Genomic DNA, 23,147 nt, shown 5'->3' on the forward strand with positions numbered 1-23,147 from the left:
AAGAATGGGTTAACATTCCTATCCCTAAACTTGAGCAACTTGTCTCCTCAGTCCCCAGACGTTTACAGACTGTTGTAAAGAGAAAAGGGGATGTCTCACAGTGGGAAACATGGCCTTGTCCCAACTTTTTTGAGATGTGTTGTTGTCATGAAATTTAAAATCACCTAATTTTTCTCTTTAAATGATACATTTTCTCAGTTTAAACATTTGATATGTCATCTATGTTCTATTCTGAATAAAATATGGAATTTTGAAACTTCCACATCATTGCATTCCGTTTTTATTTACAATTTGTACTTTGTCCCAACTTTTTTGGAATCGGGGTTGTATATGAACATCCAGCTGCATATAAAGTCCAGATATGCAACTGTTTTATTTCACGCTGGTGCTTCACATTACCAATTTTGATTAGCGACATAGACAGGTGAGATATCTGTTATGAATTTAAAGCTGAGAATAAGCATATAGGTCTCTCAAATTGTCTTTAAACAATGTTTTTCTCATCACTTGATGACAAAGGATGTCTGAAAACTTTATTTCCTGACATCACAAATACAGAACTGTTTCTCTGCACCATCTTTATCTTATTTCATGTAAATGTGTGTTGCTTCACCTTATTCCTCAGCTTCCTCGTGTCCGTATTTTTCCGTGCTCCTGTTTCTCAGCTCCCCAGCTCGAGTTCAGTATTTCATGTTTCCTTCTTGATTCCTGCTTGTGTACCATGATTCATCGTTTTGGCTCACTAAACACCACGATGATTTCACAAACTTGCATCCATCTTCATCCGCTTTGATATGCATGCGACAATTCAGCTAAAATAGTTTACATAAATACATCTGATTGGGGCGGCACGGTGGTGTAGTGGTTAGCACTGTCGCCTCACAGTAAGAAGGTCCGGGTTCGAGCCCCGTGGCCGGCGAGGGCCTTTCTGTGCGGAGTATGCATGTTCTCCCCGTGTCCGCGTGGGTTTCCTCCGGGTGCTCCGGTTTCCCCCACAGTCCAAAGACATGCAGGTTAGGTTAACTGGTGACTCTAAATTGACCGTAGGTGTGAATGTGAGTGTGAATGGTTGTCTGTGTCTATGTGTCAGCTCTGTGATGACCTGGCGACTTGTCCAGGGTGTACCCCGCCTCTCGCCCGTGGTCAGCTGGGATAGGCTCCAGCTTGCCTGCGACCCTGTAGAAGGATAAAGCAGCTACAGATAATGAGATGAGACATCTGATTGGCTACAAGAATTTCCAAGTGTTCAGTTTAATCAGCTGGAAAACTTCTCTGGCTGAAGACAGCCAGTTGATGACACTCCTGCCATCACGGTTCTTCAGCTCATCAGTTGTAGTGAGAACCCTACAACAGGTGGCTTCCCTGATTGTGTCTCTGTTTTCCCTTTTAAAAGAACAATGGAGGAACTCTAGAAAACAGGTGCCTTGCTAGCCCATATGGTCCAATCCCACAGAAGAGCTACTGTAGCACAAACTGCTGAAAAAGTGAATGCTGACACCTTTCTGTTTTAGCCAGCATTAACTTTTTCAGCAGTTTGTGCTACAGTAGGTCTTCTGTGGGATTGGACCATATGGGCTAGCCTTCATGCCCTCTGCGAATCAATGAGCCTTCAACACCCATGAGCCTGCCACCGGTTCACGAGTTGTCCTTCCTTGGACCACTTTTGTTCGGTACTAACCACTGCATATCAGGAACACCCCACAAGATGTGCCATTTTGGAGATGCTCCAGTCATCTCGCCATCACAATGTGGCCCTTGTCAAAGTCGCTCAGATCCTTACGCTTGCCCATTTTTCCTGCTTCCATCACATCAACTTCAAGAACTGACTGTTCTCTTGCTGCCTAATATATCCCATCTCTTGGTAAATGACATTGTAATGAGATAACGAATGTTATTCACTACTTCACCTGTCAGTGGTTTTAATGTTATGGTTGATCGGTGTATGTGTGTATATGTGTGTGAAGTCTTAGGCACATGTAAATAAATGCTGTAAACAAAAAATGGATTAAAAATAATGAAATTAAATGTTTCAACATTAAAAAAATACTATAAACAGTAAGCGGCAAGCGATAATAAATGAAAGTCAATATTTAGTGTGAGACGACCCTTTGCTTTAAAAAAAAAAAGTGCTCTCAGGTCCAGTGAGTGCAGTTTTATGCGGAAATGATCTGTAGGTTTTACTGAGCATCTTCCAGAACCAGCCACAGTTCTTCTGGACACTTTGACTGTCACACTCGCTTCTTCATTTTGCACCAAAACCCAGCAGCCTTCATTATGTTTTCTTTTTTAATCTGAAAAGTGCTCTCTTATGGAATACGCTGCTCAGATACAAACTTTTTTTCTTTAACATTTAATTTTGTGCTGGAAAATGAAACGAAGGTCTGGAACTCTAAAATGTTTTTGTACCAACTCGATAATGTAGAAATCATAAAATAGAAATCGATAAAGTTTGTATGAAATAAAATAGGGTGCCTCAGATTTTTGCACAATACTGTGTGTGTGCATGTGAATTTTTATTCTATCCACATTCATGAGATATGAGCAATTGCACGCTCTGATTGGCTACTCTACTACTAGGATATCAGCTCATATACTGTGAGTAGAGAAAAACAAAACGGTGGAGCGTGTTGCTGAACCAACCGAGGATGAAATAAAAACTCTACTCGAAAACAAAATCCCGAAAAATACAAAAAAAAGAGCAAGATATGGAATGGAAGTATTTCATGATAAGAATGTATATTTTATTCGCTCATCCGCAGGCCAGGCCGGATGAGCTTATGCGATCACGTATCGTCCGTCCATCGTCCGTCCACAATTTACAAAAATTGCCTCTTCTCCTACAGGATTGATCAGATTTTAATCAAACTCACGTACAATGTTCCCCAGGTGGGTGTGCATAAAATTTGTCAAGATGGTGGCACCACCTGTCATATTTATGATTTTATGGGCTTCTTGGCCAGTATGAGCGATGGCCTCATTGAGGCTGTTTTTTATTTTTCAATAATTATTATTATTACAGCATTTTTCACAAATTGCTCCTGTCATTTCACCAGTTTGTTTACATTGTAAGCGGAAATGATTTTGTCAGACGTTTTGTGTAAAGTTTTTATTTATCGCATTTGCAAAAAGTAAAAATGCTCTGTTTTCTCAAAATCCAGTGAATGTGGATAGAATAAAACCATTATTCCACTCAGTCTCATCGTACATGGCTTATAGCCAACTAGGTGCTATGTGCCTTATCGGCTATCAGCTCATGTATGACTCGATTTTGTGGAATAACTGTTATATATATATATATATATATATATATATATATATATATATATATATAAAATGACATGGTACATAACTGAGTATCAGACCATACCCATACCTAGTTTGCATTGTATCTTGATTTCCACAGATTAAACTTTATCGAGAGCTCAGAAGACCTTTATACTTCGCAAATTTTTTTGGTTTGGTGTGTTGCAGGCTACAGGCTCGATGCTGTCGGCACTCATCAGCATGTTTAGACTGAGCACCATAATGTTCTAAATTACTTCTGGAATTAGCAGCTTCGCTTGGGGTTGTTTCTTAAATCTGCATGCTAGAGAGTTTGGACCAATGGATTTTTTTTTTCTTTTTTGGATGAAACCTAATTGCTAAAAAAAAGTGGTAGCCAAATTGGAACATCATGATTTAAAACTCTTACATCACCACACTCTTGAGTTCTGATTGGTCAGATGATGATGATTCATTTTCTGCATTAACTGTAGTGCTCGCTATAAGGCAAGTCTCAGGCAAGTCATCTGATTTTCTAATATGTTATCATTTCTATAATAACGGCTCATTCACAGGGTCTTGCATTGTAGACGCTCCAAGTGATCTAACACTAATAAATGGATTTATATGATAAAGTTTTCAGGAGGGAGCTGTTTAGTTAACATTTCTGGAAGGAGTCTCCAGTGTCAGTGCTTTATAACAGTCAGATATAAAGCTGTAACTTCAGGTTTTCCACCGTTGGCATTTAAAAAAGTGCTACTTCATGAGTGTGAGATACAGCAGGGTGTATCCTGATGCAAAGTCCCATAAGAGCTGAAAACGATCATTGCTAACAAACCAGCATTCAGGATATGATGGCCTCTGGTGGCAAAACGGAGGATTATCATTTGGTTGGAGCGAAATATCATGACTCATATTTATTTGTAATTGTTTTGTCTTTATTCTCACTTATATTGTGATATTGACTGGTGAGATCACTTTGAAAGTGCAATCATGTTATAGTCTGAAAGTAAATTATTGATTTTAATATTTTATTAAACCATTAGAATCGTCTTAATGTCATCTTATGCTGTGACCATTGATATGGATTCTTGTCAGACATTTTTTCCTCCTGTATTAGCTAATTCTGTGGTAAAAAATTTTAACTCTGTTTTAAAATCCAAACATTGCCAGCAAAGAATTCTAGAAACAAAATTAAGCTTTGCCTGGGATGAGAGACATTTTTATATACTAAAGTGAGTGTTGTTCATTGTGTGGGTAATTAATTACAAAGTAGTGCCAATATATTGAAATAAATAAATGGTTAAGCAATTATCATTATACGAAAGTGTCACATTAACATTGATGTTTGTGTATATTTTCAGTCCCAGTCATTGGTCTGTTATGGACAGGCCGTGCCTGTCTCTGTGTGCAGCTGATGACGAGTGTGTTCCTCTCACACAAAGGCCTCATTCATCTCTAAGCTTAGTCCAGCTTATGTATTTATATAACCACACTCCATTCACATTTACACTGGGAGAATAAATACATAAATCTATCATAACCCCTGCTGTGTGTATCAGTTCATACTGTGGCACTGTGAGTAATTATGTCAACTGATTTTCAGTGCATCTCCCTCAGGATATTTAGTAAGGCTGTTTCTGTAGGTCACTGCCGTAATCATTTAATCAGTGTGAGCTCAACTCATTCGTTCTGCCATCAGCCTTATATAAGAACGACTGACAGGATGTCGCTTGTTCACAAACCCTGCTAAAAGAAGCTCACACTGCTCACTGATTTGCTAAAATAACTTCAGCTCTGTTCCTCGATCTGTGTTTTGTTTCATTCACTGCTGAAAAACACAATACAGCGTGAAAAATTACTACTGCTGCTGTACGTCATGCTTCTGTCCCAGTTTACATGGAGAAACTAATTCCACAACCCAAACATACCATCCAATGGCAAAATCTACACTGGAACAAAATCCTCCAAAAGACTGATGTCAAGAGTACTCATTAAATTAGTCATTAAACCTGTACAATAGAGAAAATTACAAGTTTTAATGTTATTCATTTATTATTATTTTTTTTTACAAAATAGAAATGGCAAAAAAACCATACATAATTTCCAATCATTATTTTTAAAAGGATTCAAGTGTCATTTATTATTTTGTAACTTTTTAATAATAATAATAATAATAATAATAATAATAATAGTCAAGGTAAGTGAACACATTCAAAAAAAAACCAAACAATTAAAAAACAATTCATTGAAAGAAAAAAACAACAAGTTTAGCTTTCCTGAGTAATAAACTAAGCTACACATACCCAATCATCATTCATTTAAGCGAGCTAGTACTCAGTGCCTGGACCCTAAATAAAAACTAGTGCTCTAGCTCGATGTTCCTAGACTTAATCAGACTCGTGCAAATAAAAAATATCACAAACATAAAAAAAATCAATTTCTGATAAATACAGGTGTTTACATTTCATAGAAAGGGAAAAAAACCAACAAACAAAAGACAGACAATAGTGTCAGGGTTTACCAAATGAAACACATCGAGATAATGGATAAAAGGATGCAAAAATGAATGTACAAGACAAAAACCCATGACCAAAAAAAACCAACCCTACACACACCCCACAGAAACCCATCATGAGCGTGTGCAGGCTGTTGATCAGGGTGAATGCTAACTCTCTCTCTCCTGTATTGTTATCTGATGATTTACTCCGAGTCATATCACAAGGGAGTGATGTAAAATCTCTCAACCCAACACCCACCATCAATCACAAAGCACAGACAGCACACTGTTCACTGTGTCAGTGATTTGATCAGAATAGTAAGTGAGGCTTTACTGCCTCCTAATGGCTGAATAAAAACATTAATAACTGACAATATTTCATCTGGGAGTGAGCTTTGCTTCATAGACCAGTAAAAAGACATGACATAGCAAGCACAGTAATACAATATGACCTTCCTAATGCTTCATATACACCTTCCTCAAAGAGCTTCTATCATTCAGTTATTTATCTTAAAATATATTCTTCACTAGCTACAGTGAACCTAAAAGGACATGTCTGTCAGTATGAAAGTAAAGGCAGTAGATGGTTGTTCCTGTGAGTCTAAAGAGTTAAAATATCCAGAGGTTTTTAAAAAATGACTCGGATTACAATGACCCGAGATTTTTAAAATGAGAACCCAATACATCTGTTATTGTAAAACAAAAAACATTTGATTCTATTGAAGTTGTGCAAAACTATAAAACAATGAGAATTAATGTTCGTGTGAATGGTAAAGTGCATTCTTTATGCCTGGGTAGTCTGGCTTTTATAAACCATTATCCATGACAAAAATATTTTAAAGCTTATTTGTGGCTCAGACTGGGCCTCGGGTATTGTAAGAAAAGTAGGACCCCCCCCCCAAAAAAAAAAAAAACCAAGGATTCTCATTCTTTACTTAGACTGAAGAGAAGATTTGTGCAAATATCTATAGAGATGAAAGTGGAGCAAAGAAAAAAAACCCTGAACTTTTGAAAGTCAAACTAAGATGGGGGGCGCAACGTCCCCCGAAAATATTTTAATAACATAACACGCAAAACCCTGCATTCTAGTGCATTTTAGTACTTATTTTCACTAAAACAAGTTATAACTTTTAAGCCTTTTTCTTTCATGTACATTAATGATTAACATGTCAGAAATATCAAATTTAATTCCCTGAGTTAATGAGTAATTTTCAGGAGTGCATTTAGAAAACGCGGTGATTTTCCTGCTACACAGTTCATTACTTTGAAAAAAATCAGACAGTTGAAGGTAAACTCAGCAAAATCCCAAACCAGCACTGTTAAAAAGTAAAGGTCTGTTAGAGTTTCTAAAGCTTTCAGGTTTCAATGTTGGGGACATTGATAAACGAGGCTCAATCTTTTATCAGAGTTGTGTGTTTGCAGAAGCTAAAGTGAACTAAACATTTCCAATTCATATTTATGCGAGTTGAAGCCAATTGTTTACATTAGTTCGTATTGTCTGTAAATTTAAACACACCAATGCATACCAAATTTCTCATGTAAATCAGGGGCGTAGCTAGGATTTTTCAAGGTGTGTGTGTGTCACACACTGACTGGCAGCCTGAGTACATTATGTAACAAAAAATAATTACCATTGCTGGTTATAGGCAGCTTAGAAACCGGCTCTTCCATTATTGCTGTTTCTTCCACGTTTTCTTGATGTTGTGTTCTAGAAACGGCACTAAAACTTAGCTTCGAAACCACAAAATGCAACTTTGATGGAAAACATAATAAATGGCTTACCTCTCTTCACATCGAAAGAAGGAGGAAAGTTTTGCTTGTTTTGACATGGCGAATTATTAACACGAGGGAATGCTTGTAATTTGCAACTAAAAAGACTGCAGCTACACTGGCAGCTTGAACATGCTTTCTAGTGCGATTGTGTTGCGCTGCGCAGAACGGTGTCAGTCCTGCACGCCTTAGCTCGTGCACCTGAAGGCGCGCCTAACGAGCTCCGGCACACGCGCCGTTAACAAAGAACACCTGTCTTTAATCAATGAACTATGTTTGGGCTGTTTAAGCACTGCGCCCATGCAAGGACGATGCGAAGTATTACGCCATGTCTAGGAACGTGAAAAATCCAAAAAATAAATTTCTCCATTTGGAAAACCGGAGATTTTCAAGAGTTTTGTCAAATTTCCGGGTAAATCCGGAAGACTTTCATCCCTGTATCTAAGAAGAAATGGCTAGGCCTGAGGACTGTAGGAGTTCGAGGTTGAGGATAGACAGCTCGATCTTCTCATGAGTCGTCACTTTCAGTCACAGTGTCTGCGAGGAACCACAAAAAAAAAAACAGATTCAGTTCATCATGTTGAACATGGCTTGAATTGAACTGTAACAAGAGTTCAGACCTGAATAAGGTTTTAAGGTGCACAATAATTAATTGTGGAAGATTGTGAGTAATTATTATAACTTTATAACTTGTATATTCAGTGTCGGTCTTTGAAAAAGGAGAGAGAATAACGAGACGCTGATCTCTGACCTTCCACACTGATCAAAGTTATTAGTTAATCATTAGAGTTCAACTGCCCACCTTTACTTTTAATGAAGCATCGTATTACAAGCCCAACTACAGCAACCATGAAAATGCAGCCAAGGATCATCAGAACAGGAAGCCGGAAGAGTTTCTCTTCTTTACCTACAAGTCAGAGAATATAAATGTGATCAGGCTAAGACATGGAAAGAAAAGGTCTCCTGTATTACAGGTGTTATGGGGGAGGGGGAACGGCACACAAATGTAAGAAGTGTACAATTTACCTGAACACATTATTCAATGAATATAATATAACAAACAAACTGAACATCTAACATCACACCCCATCTAAAATAACAGAGCAAAGTATTTATTATCCATGTAATAACATATGAAGTATCGTACACCAGGACAGGATTAGACCAATATCTATACAATTGCCAGATGTAATATCCAGAGTAATAACACTGTATATACCATATTATCTTTATATGACATATCCCGGATTATATATTCTACCCCAGATCATATACTGGATTAGATTAAATCATGAATATCATAGCCCAGGCCTTATAAGAGATAAAAAAAAAATTGCATTAGATTATATATTAAATATGTAACATCATATTCTTAGTCACTGATTAAAATAAAGGTAATAAAATTTCCAAACACAAAGATCAAATTAATTATGCAAATATCGTTATTTAAATCACATTTTAAATAAAACACATAACTTCATACCCCAGGTGACTGTAATATTTCCCTCGACGCTGCTGTGATACACTACACAGCTGTAGTGCTGATCTCCTGTGTTCTCCTCAGGTCTGATCACACTCCTTCTGGTCTGATACGTGCCATCACCATTAGGCAGAACATCATTCGTCTCGATATCCTCCTGCTGTAAATCTGCCCTAATCCACTTCACCTGCACGGCTTTGGGGTAAAACCCAGTCACATGACACGTGAGGAGAGTGGAACCAGCTCTCTGCTCCTCAAAAATCCTGACCTCTGGAGCTGAAAAACAACAAAAAACCAAAACCATTTATACTTTATACACATAGTGTGTAAATATATAGAGAGAGAGCGCGAGAGCTGGTGATCTTTAAATGGAATATTATGTAAAGCTAATGGACCGTCTACATAATCAGCTCACAATATGTGTATTAATTATACATATGCACATAATATATAAATGTGTGTCTGTGTGTGCGTAATAGTGCTCAGCGTAAATGAGTACACCCCCTTTGAAAAGTAACATTTTAAACAATATCTCAATGAACACAAAATTTCCAAAATGTTGAAAAGACAAAGTTTAATATAACATCTGTTTAACTTATAACATGAAAGTAAGGTTAATAATATAACTTAGATTACACATTTTTCAGTTTTACTCAAATTAGGGTGGTGCAAAAATGAGTACACCCCACAACAAAAACTACTACATCTAGTACTTTGAATGGCCTCCATGATTTTTAATGACAGCACCAAGTCTTCTAGGCATGGAATGAACAAGTTGGCGACATTTTGCAACATCAATCGTTTTCCATTCTTCAACAACGACCTCTTTTAGTGACTGGATGCTGGATGGAGAGTGATGCTCAACTTGTCTCTTCAGAATTCCCCATAGGCGTTCGATTGGGTTCAGATCAGGAGACATACAGTGCCTTGCAAAAGTATTCATACCCCTTGAACTTTTTCACATTTTTCCACTTTACAACCATGAACTTCAAAGTTTTTTATTGAGATTTTATGTGATAGACCAACACAGAGTAGCACATTGTGAAGTGAAACAAAAATGATAAATGGTCTTCAAAATTTTAAACAAATAAAAATCTGAAAAATGTGGTGTGCATTAGTATTCAGCCCCCTGTACTCTGATACCTCTAAATACAATCCAGTGCAATCAATTGCCTTCAGAAGTCATCTAATTAGTTAATAGAGTCCTACTGTGTGTAATTTACTCTCAGCATAAATACACTTGTTCTGTGAAGGCCTCAGTGGTTTGTTAGAAACACTGAAGAACAAACAGCATCATGAAGACCAAAGAACTCGCCAGACAGGTCAGGGATAAAGTTCTGGAGAAGTTTAAAGCAGGGTTAGGTTATAAAAAAAAATATCCCAAGCTCTGAACATCTCAAGAAGCACTGTTCAATCCATCATTCAAAAATGGAAAAAGTATGGCACAACTGCAAACCTACCAAGACATGGCTGTCCACCTAAACTGAGAGAGTGAGCAAGGAGAGCACTGGTCAGAGAAGCAGCCAAGAGGCCCATGATCACTCTGGAGGAGCTGCAGAAATCCACAGCTCAGGTGGGAGAATCTGTGCACAGGACAACTATAAGTCGTACACTCCACAAATCTGGCCTTTTTGGAAGAGTGGCAAGAAGAAAGCCATTGTTGAAAGACAAGCATAAGAAGCCATGTAGGGGACACAGCAAACATGTGGAAGAAGTTGCTTTGGTCAGATGAGACCAAAGTTGAACTTTTTGGCCTAAATGCAAAGCGCCATGTGTGGCGGAAAACTAACACTGCTCATCACCCTGCACACACCATCCCCACTGTGAAACATGGTGGTGGCAGCATCATGCTATGGGGATGCTTTTCTTCAGCAGGGACAGGGAAGCTGGCCAGAGTTGATGGGAAGATGGATGGAGCTAAATACAGGGCAATCCTGGAAGAAAACCTGTTGGAGGCTGCAAAAGACTTGAGACTGGGAAGGAGATTCACCTTCCAGCAAGACAATGACCCTAAACATACAGCCAGAGCTACAATGGAATGGTTTAGATCAAAGAATATTCATGTGTTAGAATGGCCCAGTCAAAGTCCAGACCTAAATCCCTTTGAGCATCTGTGGCAAGACTTGAAAATTGCTGTTCACAGACGCTCTCCATCCAATCTGGCTGAGCTTGAGCTATTTTGCAAAGAAGAATGGGCAAAAATTTCAGTGTCTAGATGTGCAAAGCTGGTAGAGACATACCACAAAAGACTTGCAGCTGTAATTGCAGCAAAAGGTGGCTCTACAAAGTATTGACGCAGGGGGGCTGAATACTAATGCACATCACATTTTTCAGATTTTTATTTGTTTAAATTTTTGAAGACCATTTATCATTTTCGTTTCACTTCACAATTATGTGCGACTCTGTGTTGGTCTATCACATAAAATCTCAATAAAAAACTTAAGTTCGTGGTTGTAAGGTGGAAAAATATGAAAAAGTTCAAGGGGTATGAATACTTTTGCAATGCACTGTACCTGGCCACTGAATAACTTTCACCCTGTTCTTCTTCAGAAATCCAACAGTGGCCTTAGATGTGTGTTTGGGATCATTGTCATGTTGGAAAAGTGCACGACGACCAAGGGCACGGAGTGATGGTAGCATCTTCTCTTTCAGTATAGAGCAATACGTCTGTGAATTCATGATGCCATCAATGAAATGCAGCTCCCCGACACCAGCAGCACTCATGCAGCCCCACATAAGGACACTGCCACCACCATGTTTCACTGTAGGCACCAGGCATTTTTCTTTGTATTCCTCACCTTTGCGACGCCATACAGTTTTGAAGCCATCAGTTCCAAAAACATTTATCTTGGTTTCATCACTCCAGAGTATAGAGTCCCAGTAGTCTTCATCTTTGTCAGCATGGGCCCTGGCAAACACTAGGTGGGCTTTTTTGTGCCTGGGCTTTAGGAGAGGCTTCTTTCGTGGATGGCATCCATGCATGCCATTCCTCTGCAGTGTACGCCGTATTGTGTCACGGAAATAGTCACCCCAGTTTGGCTTTCTACTTCTTTAGATAACTGCAGTGAACTTGCATGCCGATTTTCTTCAACCCTTCTCATCAGAAGACGCTCCTGTCGAGGTGTTAACTTCTGTGGATGACCTGGACGTCTCTGTGAGATGGCTGCAGTTCCATCTTTCTTAAATTTTTGTACCACTTTTGCGACAGTATTCTGACTGATAAGTAAAGCTTTACTGATCTTCTTGTAGCCTTCACCTTTGTGGTGTAAAGAAATTATTTTCTTTGGGGAATTCTGAAGAGACAAGTTGTGCATCACTCTCCATCCAGCATCCAGTCACTAAAAGAGATCATTGTTGAAGAATGGAAAAAGACTGATGTTGCAAAATGTCGCCAACTTGTTCATTCCATGCCTAGAAGACTTGGTGCTGTCATTAAAAATCATGGAGGCCATACAAAGTACTAGATGTAGTAGTTTTTGTTGTGGGGTGTACTCATTTTTGCACCACCCTAATTTGAGTAAAACTGAAAAATGTGTAATCTAAGTTATATTATTAACCTTACTTTCACGTTATAAGTTAAACAGATGTTATATTAAACTTTGTCTTTTCAACATTTTGGAAATTGTTTGTGTTCATTGAGATATTGTTTAAAATGTTACTTTTCAAAGGGGGTGTACTCATTTACGCTGAGCACTGTGTTTTATAAAGTGCTGTTAGGATCAAAAGTTTAGACACAAATGGAGATGCTGATGCACATATCTTACCTTTCTTCATGTTGACTGCAGGAGAATTCTCTAAGTAAATCTTAAGTTCATCAGAACAGGTCTTTTTGTAGTAAGACACTAGTTCGTCAATATCCTTCTCCCGAATCCTTTTATATTTGACGGCTTGAGGAACAGATGCGATGAATGCCTTACTGTCAATATCTAAACTTACGAAGTCCATCCCGTTGAACCCGTGAGTTAACAATCCCTTGACTGTGCCATCTGGATAGAGGTCACACTGAATGTAGGCTTGATATACATTAATATTTGATAAGGTGCCTGTAATACAGAAGAAAATCAAAGGGCAGATGTTATCAGTGCAAGTTCACATCTGTTTATAAAACTAGAAACCTGATAATAATAATAATAATAATAATAATAATAATTAAAGCCGCAAGCGGCCTCGACGGGCCCTCGCGCCAGCGGCCAAGGGGGGCGGGGGCATGCGTCCCCGCGAAATACCTTCCACAGCTTCCTCGGCAAGAGACATTACTCCCACAATGGCGACAAAGCACAGAATTGGACACATGGCAACAATAGGGTCTAGCACTGAACGGTGCTCGGGGCCTAATAATAATAGCGAAAGAGCACAAAATTTGGCGTATATGTCAGGTGAGCTATGAAGAGTTTGCGTATGAAGTTTGATGACAATTGAGTAAATAGAAGATGAGATATAGATTTTTGAAGAATAAATTTTTTGGTTTTTCCCATGTCAGTAGGTGGCGCTATGCTGTACATGAGCGATAATGAGTTGGAAAAATAAGTGTCTACAACAGCAACGTACTATCACAAGGTAGTGGTGTGAAGGAAAAGCATTATGCAATTATTAACCAAAAACCCGTTTTGGAGCAATTGCGTCGGCCAAAAACAGCGCCCCCCATGGACGAAAATTTCCAAAATGTGGTATACATGACATGGGAGGTAGAAAGAGGGTGGCCATGAAGTTTGACCAAATTTGAGGAAAGATTGGAATTTTTGCCCAAAAATAGCGCCCCCAGTGGCGAAATATCACAGAAAATGGACAACATGTCAGAAGCCCAATGAGTGATTTGCGTGTGAAGTATGAGCAGTTTTGAGCAATCAGAAGATTTGTTATGAATTTTTAAGCATGTAAAATTTTGCATCGAAAATTGATAGACGTATAACTTCTGAACGGTTTATCCTACATGAAACGTATTTAGTAACTTTTGTCAGGCATGTCTGTAGATGATGTGTATCAATTTTGGTGACTTTCCTATGAACGGTCTAGGAGGAGTTGCGCCGTCTTCGTGGCCATGCAGTTCGCACAAAAGTGAAATTACCTCACTTCCTGTTGGGCGTGGCTAATGCATTGGCATTACATTCTTGTCCGGCTTAGTGAGATACATATGCGTACCAAATGGCATGCCACTACTACAAACTACATGGCACCCAGGCACCTTAATGCGGGAGGCCAAAATCACAACGACTTAGGGGGCGCTATAGAGGCCCTGAGCCCCGGCCAAGTTTGGGCTTCTGGTTCTGAGTAGCGGTGGCAATTCTCGGAACTGGCGCCAAATTTCGTGCGGTTTCGCCCATGGCAAGTGCCCCGAAAATGGCCCAACAGCGGAGAAAAATAAAGAAGAAGAAGAAGACGGAAGAAGAAGAAGAAGAAGAAGAAGAAGAAGAAGACGGAAGAATAATAATAGTGAACTCTTACAAGAACAATAGGGCCTTCGCCCATAGGGCTCGGGCCCTAATAATATAATGAAATAAAACCATGCTGCTACCTACTAGACATATTTTTAACTACAATATCAAATATGCTTAAAGTTCTGCTTAAATTATAGAATGTTAATCACAGTTATAGTCGGCTATTGAAAAATTTCTCACTTAAAACCAGTTTATATTTAAATGCTGAAGGACTGTCAGCTCATAGACCTTCACACTGCACCTACAAAAACTGCTAATGAGCAAGTGATTAAAGAAGACATTTTATAAACTTTCTCTCATTGAGACTGACTTCAAGCACCGTGAGCACAGGCTAATATACTGTAATATGTATATTTAGGCACTGTCTAAAAGCAGAGCTCCTGATGAGTGTAAAACATGTTAATAATAATAATAATAATAATAATAAAAAATCTCACATTTTTTTAAACAAGAGTGCTCTGAGAGCACAATATCCCCCACTGGTAACTGTGCCATAACTCTGGTAAAATGTGACTGAATTGAACGAAATTGCAATATGTGTATTACCAACATATAACAAAGAATCCTGCCAAGTTTCATGAAATTCTTCCACGAAGTGTGAGAAGAGTTGATTTCAGAAGGTGAGTACCCTTCCCAGGATGGACAGACGGACAGACATCGCCATGACATAATCCCCCTTCAGGCCTTTCGGCCAGCGGGGGATAAAAAGCAAATTAAAAATAAGCACAGGATAAAAACCCATCTCTCTTATGTAAATAAAGATACCAATTTTTTGTTGTCCATTGGTCAAGTCTTGAGATACGTTGCCTTGCATTTACAATCAGGTTCCCTGCACTACCATATTCTCTTAAAGGAGATACGCAGAACCTATTATCCTATTTATTTTTAAATACATTTCTGAGTGGATAGTATCTCCACCCTTGACTCTTGTATGCTGCATAAATGGGAATTAAAAAAACATACAGTTAAGGTCAAAATTATTAGCCCCCTTTGTGAAATCAGACATAACCCTTTGTTTATCCATGAAAATGACAATTTCCAAAAATCTGTATAGTTTATATGATTCCAAAAGAGAAAAGACAAAATGGCCACCAAGTTTGATGATTATATTTTATTCATGCTCGGACTTGTAACAAGAAAACAGAAAAATTACATGATCAAAATTATTAGCCCCGACAATCAATAGTGTACCCTGTCTGTGCCACAACTGACATCAACCTCTTTGGATCGTCCTTTACAAGGTTGGCACATGTCTCTGTAGGTATTTTGGCCCATTCCTCCTTGGCAAAGAGCTCCAGCTGATCCAAATTGCATGGTTTTTGGGCATGGACTTTTGTTTTGAGCATGTGCCATAGATTCTCAATGAGATTGAGGTCTGGGTTCTGTGCAAGCCACTCCAGGACCTTGATTTTGGTGTCCTTTAGGAAGTTTTGGACCACTTTGATGTGTGCTTTGGGTCATTATCATGCTGAAAGACCCAGCGGTGACCTAAGCCTAGACTAAGAGCAGAGGTCTTGATGTTGTCCCTCAAAATGTCAACATAATCTTCCTTTTTCATGATCCCATGCACCCAAACAAGGCTCCCTGTGCCTGAGGCAGTAAAACAGCCCCATAACATGATGCTCCCACCACCATGTTTCACTGTGGGAACTGTATTTTTGGGGTTGTAGGCCTCACCCTTCTTTCGCCAAACAAAGGCAACATCCATGTGCCCAAACAGCTCCAGTTTAGCCTCATCAGACCAAAGGACAGACTTCCAAAACTCATCTTTAACTTTCAAATGTGCATGAGCAAAGTTCAGTCTGGCTTTGAGATGCCGCTTTTGGAGTAATGAGGTTTTTCTTGGGCGATGACCTCAGAGCCCTCCACGATGAAGAACCCTTGCTACTGTCTTCCTCGAGATATCAACCCCAGAAGAGGCAAGGTCAGCAACAATCATTTTGGTGGATGTGTGGGGATTCTTGCCAACATCCTTCATGATTTTTCTCTCTTGGGATTGAGATAATTTGCATTTTCGTCCACATCCAGGTTTGTTACGCACAAAATGGAACTCCTTGTACTTTGCAATGATGCATTGCACCGCTGTTCTAGAGACTGTGAAGTGTCTAGAAATGACAGTATAGCCTTCCCCCTTGGTATGGGTCTCAACTATTTTCTTTCTGAGTTCCACAGTGATTTCTTTTGTCTTCGGTATGGCTTTAAAGGCAGACCCCTCTCAGAAATGTGTTCAACTGCCTCTAGGCCTGTTCCTTCGAGTCCCTGAAGGGGACTATTGAATTATTGAAGTATTGAATCAATACTGATTGGATGTTCAGGTGTTGTCTGGGAGCTAATTCACTGCACAGGTGTGGCTTGAAAGCTGACAGGCTGGTCGTGTGTGTTTTAAAAGCAAGAAAATTGCATGGGGGCTAATAATTTTGACCACCCCATTTTTCACTACATTTGAGATTAAGGATACTTAAATATTAATCTTACATTCCAAAATGCACCAGGTACTATGGAATAACACTTGTACATGGTTGATATTTTAAAATTACATCAGTGTTAAAATTTTGGGGAGAATTTTATCGTAATGTTCCAAAATTTCATGGGGGCTAATAATTTTGACCTTAACTGTATTTTTGAGGGTTAAAAATCGACCGCAAAGTTGGCATTTGAGCTGCCCCACTGAGCCAGCCAGCCCTGAGTGCATGACGTCACAACAGGAACCGGTTTTAAGGCCGAGGCCTTTGACAGCTACAGACCAAAGTCATATAAATAAAAATTTATGGTGAAAGTAAGAAATACTGTTACCGACTTGCTCAACTAAGACTGATTTGACATGTCATGGCGATAAATTAGCTCAAAATGGAGGATTGGAGTTGGAATCAACTTTGTGTTTTAGTGTAGCGGAAATGGCGATGAGACTGACAGCCTTCCAGCGGTGACGTCACGGACGTCAACTTCATTCACTCAGACCGCTACCTATATGAATCACTTTAATTGTAAAAATTACTATATTAGATTGTTAACATTTAAAACTATTTCTGTGTCATTCTTGAGGTATCAAGGCATTTATAAACGAAAGTGAGGCCACGGTTCTGCGTATATGCTTCAAGTATGGCGCTTTGGTCCATACACTTTACACGTGGGGAGCTCTGCTATTATTGGTGTGAGATGGAGAGAGGGGGCGGGTCTTCCAGAAAGTGTCAGTCAGTATGGGAGAGTTCAAAACATCTGTGCAAATATCAATTGGCTCTTCTTCATATTTTGAGTATGTTTGAGTATACTTGGTGTCGAAATGCATAAAGGTTGGCAGGTCTGATACAGACTTTTAAATAGTTAATTTTTGGCATTTTTTCATCTCACCACTCATCCACACTCCCTACAATTCCTGAATATTTCTGGACTATATGGTGCTTGAAATTTAAGATAAAGTGCAATTCATTAAAATATCTATAAGGAAAGCAAACTGTGTGTTGAATACATGTCTCATGTGTTGAACTTACAACGTTCTTATATTCATCAAATAAGCAATGTTGATGAACAAAGCCTACAGCTGTCTTACTGTTACAGAAAAACACAAAGTACCTGTGAGATTGAACTGCTTGATGGCTGTTTGGAATCCCACAACTACATTTTCCGTGTTGTCCTGTGATCTAAAACTTATCTTTTTCCAGAGTTCTTGACCAGCTGTGGTGTTGAGCCAATCGGGACATGGTGCTCTTGAATGCATGCTGCTGTCATAGTAAAAGACAGTGGCATCATTCGCATCGAGTCTCTCTATGTAACTGGGAAGGCCGAGGCCTTCAGAGCCGAGGTAATAGCCAGTGAGGGAATTAACCTCTGCAATATAATAAAAACAGGGAGTTAGGGATCATCTGAGTTTGCAGATACTTTCAGCTCTGATTCAAAAGGTCTTTGTCCAAAGGTTTCCACCCATTATATACTTTGACGTATAAACTTTAAGAAAATATCCATATATTGTAACAAAATGACATGGAAATTCTTTGATTAAGGTGATTTTTCTGGTTTTGCATTGGTGTCTGTCTACTGAGATCACTCTGACTGTTTTTGTGTTGGTTACACAATCTGTTTAACAGTGTCTAAAACCTTCCTAGCTAAAGTGTGCTTTTCTCATGATTTGATCAGGTTTTTGGAGAGTTACATGATGTAACAACACAAGCAATAATATCAATCAATCAAACGATCAATAATACTCATCATAATCAGACAGTAAATGGCCACTTTGCTCCTGCGCCAACACGTCATCATCAGAACAGAGAAGAGCATCGACACACACTGTACAGATGACTGTTTTGGGATGCGTTGTAAACACATAATAAGCTACAGCTCCGGCAGCTGCCACTTCCTGTGTCCATGTATATTCTTTAAATGTTATTCTCAGTGGATTTGTCATGAAATTTCGTCTTTAGTCTTGTAACTTAACCATTCAAGCACTAAAACATGCTGTGACATTTCCTTGACAGTCAAAAAGGCAAAAAGAAATTAAGTTTATTCATTTCTCTGACAGAAGGTTGTGCATGTTTGTGACTGGTGATAGTATCAGATCTTTAAACTGGCATAAAGGCAACAGGAAAATCATTATAACTTTAACAACAATTATTAATGTCATACTTGTAAAAGGATTAATTTAGTCATGGTTTTGGCGTCAACTGTTGCTGAACAAGTTGCTGAACAACTTGCCTGCTCAAATGGGAACACAAATTATGTAATACATTAAACAAATAGAACAAAGAGAAAACTGACACCCTGCAGTGCAGACTGAAAGAAAATCCTGTAATAAACAGTGATCCATGACATTAGGCATATCAGACGCTCGCTGTGAAAACTGTGCATGCAGACGCTCATCTAAGTTCCCAAATCTGTCATTACTTAACTCTTGAATACTTTCTATCGTGAATACTATCATTAAAAAGCTTATAATCTCTGCTTTCGAGGAAATGCATCTGGTTAAGATCTGTTCAGTACTTTGGGAGTAACGGCAGGTTGAAGTTGGTACAACAGAGTTCACTCTCTGCTTGCGGGATGTCAGGAAACTGTTGGTGCTTTTTGAGTCACGGGAAAGCGTTCAGGCTCTCTCTCTCTCGTGATCGGTTTCCAACTGGATTACTTGTCAATATTAATCAGATAACTTTTATAGGGATGTTCTCTCACTATTTCTGATAAAGGATTCAGCAAAAATTTCCATCTGCTAGTTTTGATGTTATGATTCATGGGACATTTTGAAGGGAGCTTTCATAGCTTTACCTACTTATTTTTTTCAAATCAAACTGACTCATGTAAATAAATAATTATTTTAGAACATAACTGTAGTTGTTTTGATGAAAAATATTGAGATCTTAGTGGTCGGAATGATCATATATATAAAATATATTTTTTTTAAACCAGAAGTCAGAAACGCAAGTGTCAATTTCAGTTCAGTTAACTGGAATTGTTTATTGGATGTGGATCACACAGTTTTTTGCTTTAAAAGCTGTGAATATTAATAAAAATAATAATTTATATTCTTTGATATAAACACTGGTAGGCGGCAGGGAGGTGTAGTGGTTAGCGCTGTCGCCTCACAGCAAGAAGGTCTGGGTTCGAGCCCCGTGGCCGGCGAGGGCCTTTCTGTGTGGAGTTTGCATGTTCTCCCCGTGTCCGCGTGGGTTTCCTCCGGGTGCTCCGGTTTCCCCCACAGTCCAAAGACATGCAGGTTAGGTTAACTGGTGACTCTAAATTGACCGTAGGTGTGAATGTGAGTGTGAATGGTTGTCTGTGTCTATGTGTCAGCCCTGTGATGACCTGGCGACTTGTCCAGGGTGTACCCCGCCTTTCGCCCGTAGTCAGCTGGGATAGGCTCCAGCTTGCCTGCGACCCTGTAGAACAGGTTAAAGCAGCTAGAGATAATGAGATGAGATGTGACTGATTTCTCCTTCTTTAAGATCAGCTTTATATTGCACAAATAAATGCATTTGGTGAAACTTTGAAGTAGAGAGTTTACCAAGTTAACATTTTATCTAATTAGCACAATTAATACTAATTAAATACTAATTTGCATCATTTGTTTTTACTAATTTTTCAAACTTTGTTTTCAGTATACAACCATCTATGTGCCGCCAATTTCTATGTAAATATCTTGAAAAAAAAATAATTAAGAAAAAAACATTTGATCTCATTCGTTAATGAGGCCCATTTTGGACCACGTGATTGACCCAGACTGGTTGATTTGGTAGAACCCCGTGCACCCACGTGCAATGAACCGGTGCTACAGGTGCTCTAGCCCCTGCCCCTTTTCTGTTTGCTGTCCAAAGTGCCCTTTTCATAGGGACTGTTTTGTTTTTTTTTAATATTTGTAAAAGATAAGTTAGCTCCAACATCAATATTCTCTACAATTTGACAATAATATATGAAATTATAGATTTATAAAATAACGTTTTTCTATGTAAATGCGGGCATCAATCCGTGACGTCATGCATTCAGTGAGCCTCCGTGCAGAAAGCGCATGCAGGCGGCTGACAGTGGGAGACAGTGCGAGGAACGGCATGGTAATAAAGGCCAATTTATGCTGACAACCCAGTCCTCGCAGATAGCGTCGCAGACAGTGTCTGCGTAGCCCCCCCACCTTCGCAGACGCTCTGCGCGCACCTCCTAAAAATTGTGACCACCGCAGAAGCCTCGCAGACAAGAGGGCTCTGATTGGTCCACTCTACATCCGCTTCCCTACTTTCCCGGTTTGGTTTGTTTTCACGACCGGCATTTTTAAAAACACGAGCGAAGATGGAGCAGCATGAAGAGCGGTTGATTGAGGAAGTACGTACATCTATACGACTCCAGTTCTAGTCATTATAAAAAAAAAAAAAAAGTTCTAGTCATTATAAGTAACCGGAGGATAAACACTCCACTAACCACACCCACCAACTACTCCTAGCGACTTCGCGCCCCCTTGCGTTGTGCCGGTGAATAACATCGCGCACGCCTATTATCCCCGCTCAACAATAAATTACAACCGTCTGCGAAAAGCTATCTGCGAAAGCCTTGTCGCACGAGCATACTCGTCACACTGAAAGTCTCCTTTCATTTCTATCTGAACATGCAATATTGTGCAGCTTAGAACACAACAGTAAATGCGTAGGGTTGTTTATCATTTAATGAAGCCGCCTAGGCTATATTTAAACCGTTTGCTCCATCCATTTCATTAACGTGGCAGATTCGGAAACTTTAGTTTGAACGACGGCGTTAATAACATATTCTAGCAGCTTCGAAAACTTAAGGCTGAATGACGCCGTCCACAACATATTCTATCAAGACTATTATATTATAGTAGCTTAGGTTAGTTGAGTTAAAACATAGGGAAACGTTTTCTAAATAAGTGAAAGCCTGCATTATGCAAAGATGCCAAGGAAAGAGAGGATAAAGAAGCAGAAAGAGAAGGAGCTGCGGGAGGCAGCAAAAGGCAGTGCATCTCTGTCCAGTTGGGTCAGAAAGAAAACTACAGGTCAGACTAATCTTCACTTCAGAATGAACAAGAACTATCTGACATGTCTTGTTACCAAGATCAACTATATTTTCATATTAATGCTTCAATAAATACAGTATGAAAATGTTGGTAATAAGTCAGATGCATGTTGTCAGTTCTGAACTAATGTACCAGTTGCTCACAGTTGAAATTTAGTTTTGAATAAAAGTTAACTTGTGTGAAAAATTTGTTCCAAGTGCCCTTTTTTGAATGTTGAGCCCCTGCCCCTCCAAAGGTCTTTGCACGGCCCTGACCCAGTGTGTCTGTGCCGAGCATTTACACTGTCAGTTACAAACACAGCACTGATCACAAAAACTAGTTTTAAAAAGTCTCCACGAAACCAACACTTACCACAACACGACTGCTGGAGAAGGGAGAAGAAGAAGACTAAAGTATAAATAATCTTTGCTTTCCGCATTTTCAGGCGATTCCTTCACATTACCGCAGGAGAAAGTGGTCACGTGACTGGCGTGTTTGAAAACAAAATGAAAGTCAGACTCTCACTTCCGCCTGAAAATGACGCACATGGTACATAAACACTATCTGCTGCACTATCATCTGAGCTCAGCTGCATGTTAATCAACAAGAACTTCATGAAAACGCATAAAGGCTTTCTGTGTCTTTTATTAAAAAACAAGTTCAAGTTTTTTTCTCTTATAGTTAGAGCTGGGCCGGAACTACCATATATGGGTATATGGCACCTGGTTCACACCAAACACTAGGGATCTCCAAAGCATATAAACTTTAATGTGTGTGTGCGTGCGTGTAAAACTTAGTTGATAGAATTTAGTGAATTTGTTTTGATTTTTTTTCACTAATCACGCTCACGTAAGTTCTTTCTAAGAAACTTCCAAATTTGCACCACTCCTGACCGGTAGGCGGCGGTAAATACACAATAACCACCTGGGAAACGCTTCAATTCGAAGAATTAGAAGCTAATGCGCATGCGCAGAACATTCTTGCATCAAACATTTTTTCCAATTTCTTTTTCTCTTTTCTTTTCTTGGAAATAACACTTTATTGAAAAAAATACAAAATGTTCAAAACCAATATAGCAACATGATGTTATCATCCTATTAAATATAGGGAAGAACAGAGAAATTATCAAAGGGAACAATCTGATCAAAATCTAGTCTAAACAACTTAGAATACAAAATTGAAAATAAATTATGTAGAAAATGCTGTAGTTAAAGATGTCCA

At 39.0% G+C, this 23,147-nt stretch overlaps 1 protein-coding gene across 1 annotated transcript; it reads right to left on the reverse strand.

The window, feature by feature from the left end:
- Nucleotides 1-5,364: 5,364 nt before the first annotated feature.
- Nucleotides 5,365-22,374, reverse strand: LOC132870754 (class I histocompatibility antigen, F10 alpha chain-like). Its single transcript, XM_060904584.1, has 6 exons — nt 22,299-22,374; nt 18,017-18,271; nt 12,776-13,054; nt 9,015-9,287; nt 8,334-8,438; nt 5,365-8,068 (listed from the first exon to the last, which is right to left on the reverse strand). Exons 1-6 carry the CDS (start codon nt 22,363-22,365, stop codon nt 8,040-8,042), a joined length of 1,008 nt encoding a protein of 335 aa, XP_060760567.1. The 5' UTR covers nt 22,366-22,374; the 3' UTR covers nt 5,365-8,039.
- Between the last annotated feature and the right edge of the window lie 773 nt (nt 22,375-23,147).

Source organism: Neoarius graeffei, chromosome 22 (assembly GCF_027579695.1).
Source record: "Neoarius graeffei isolate fNeoGra1 chromosome 22, fNeoGra1.pri, whole genome shotgun sequence".
Lineage (NCBI taxonomy): Eukaryota > Metazoa > Chordata > Actinopteri > Siluriformes > Ariidae > Neoarius > Neoarius graeffei.

Excerpts from the sequence above, each read along its gene's own strand:
- LOC132870754 (XM_060904584.1), bottom strand. The coding sequence starts at position 22,365 with ATGCGGAAAGCAAAGATTATTTATACTTTAGTCTTCTTCTTCTCCCTT. Across the intron at positions 18,272-22,298 it reads TCTCCAGCAGTCGTGTTGTG|AGGTTAATTCCCTCACTGGC; the intron begins GTAAGTGTTGGT and ends ATTATATTGCAG. Across the intron at positions 8,069-8,333 it reads ATGCTTCATTAAAAGTAAAG|ACACTGTGACTGAAAGTGAC; the intron begins GTGGGCAGTTGA and ends GGTTCCTCGCAG.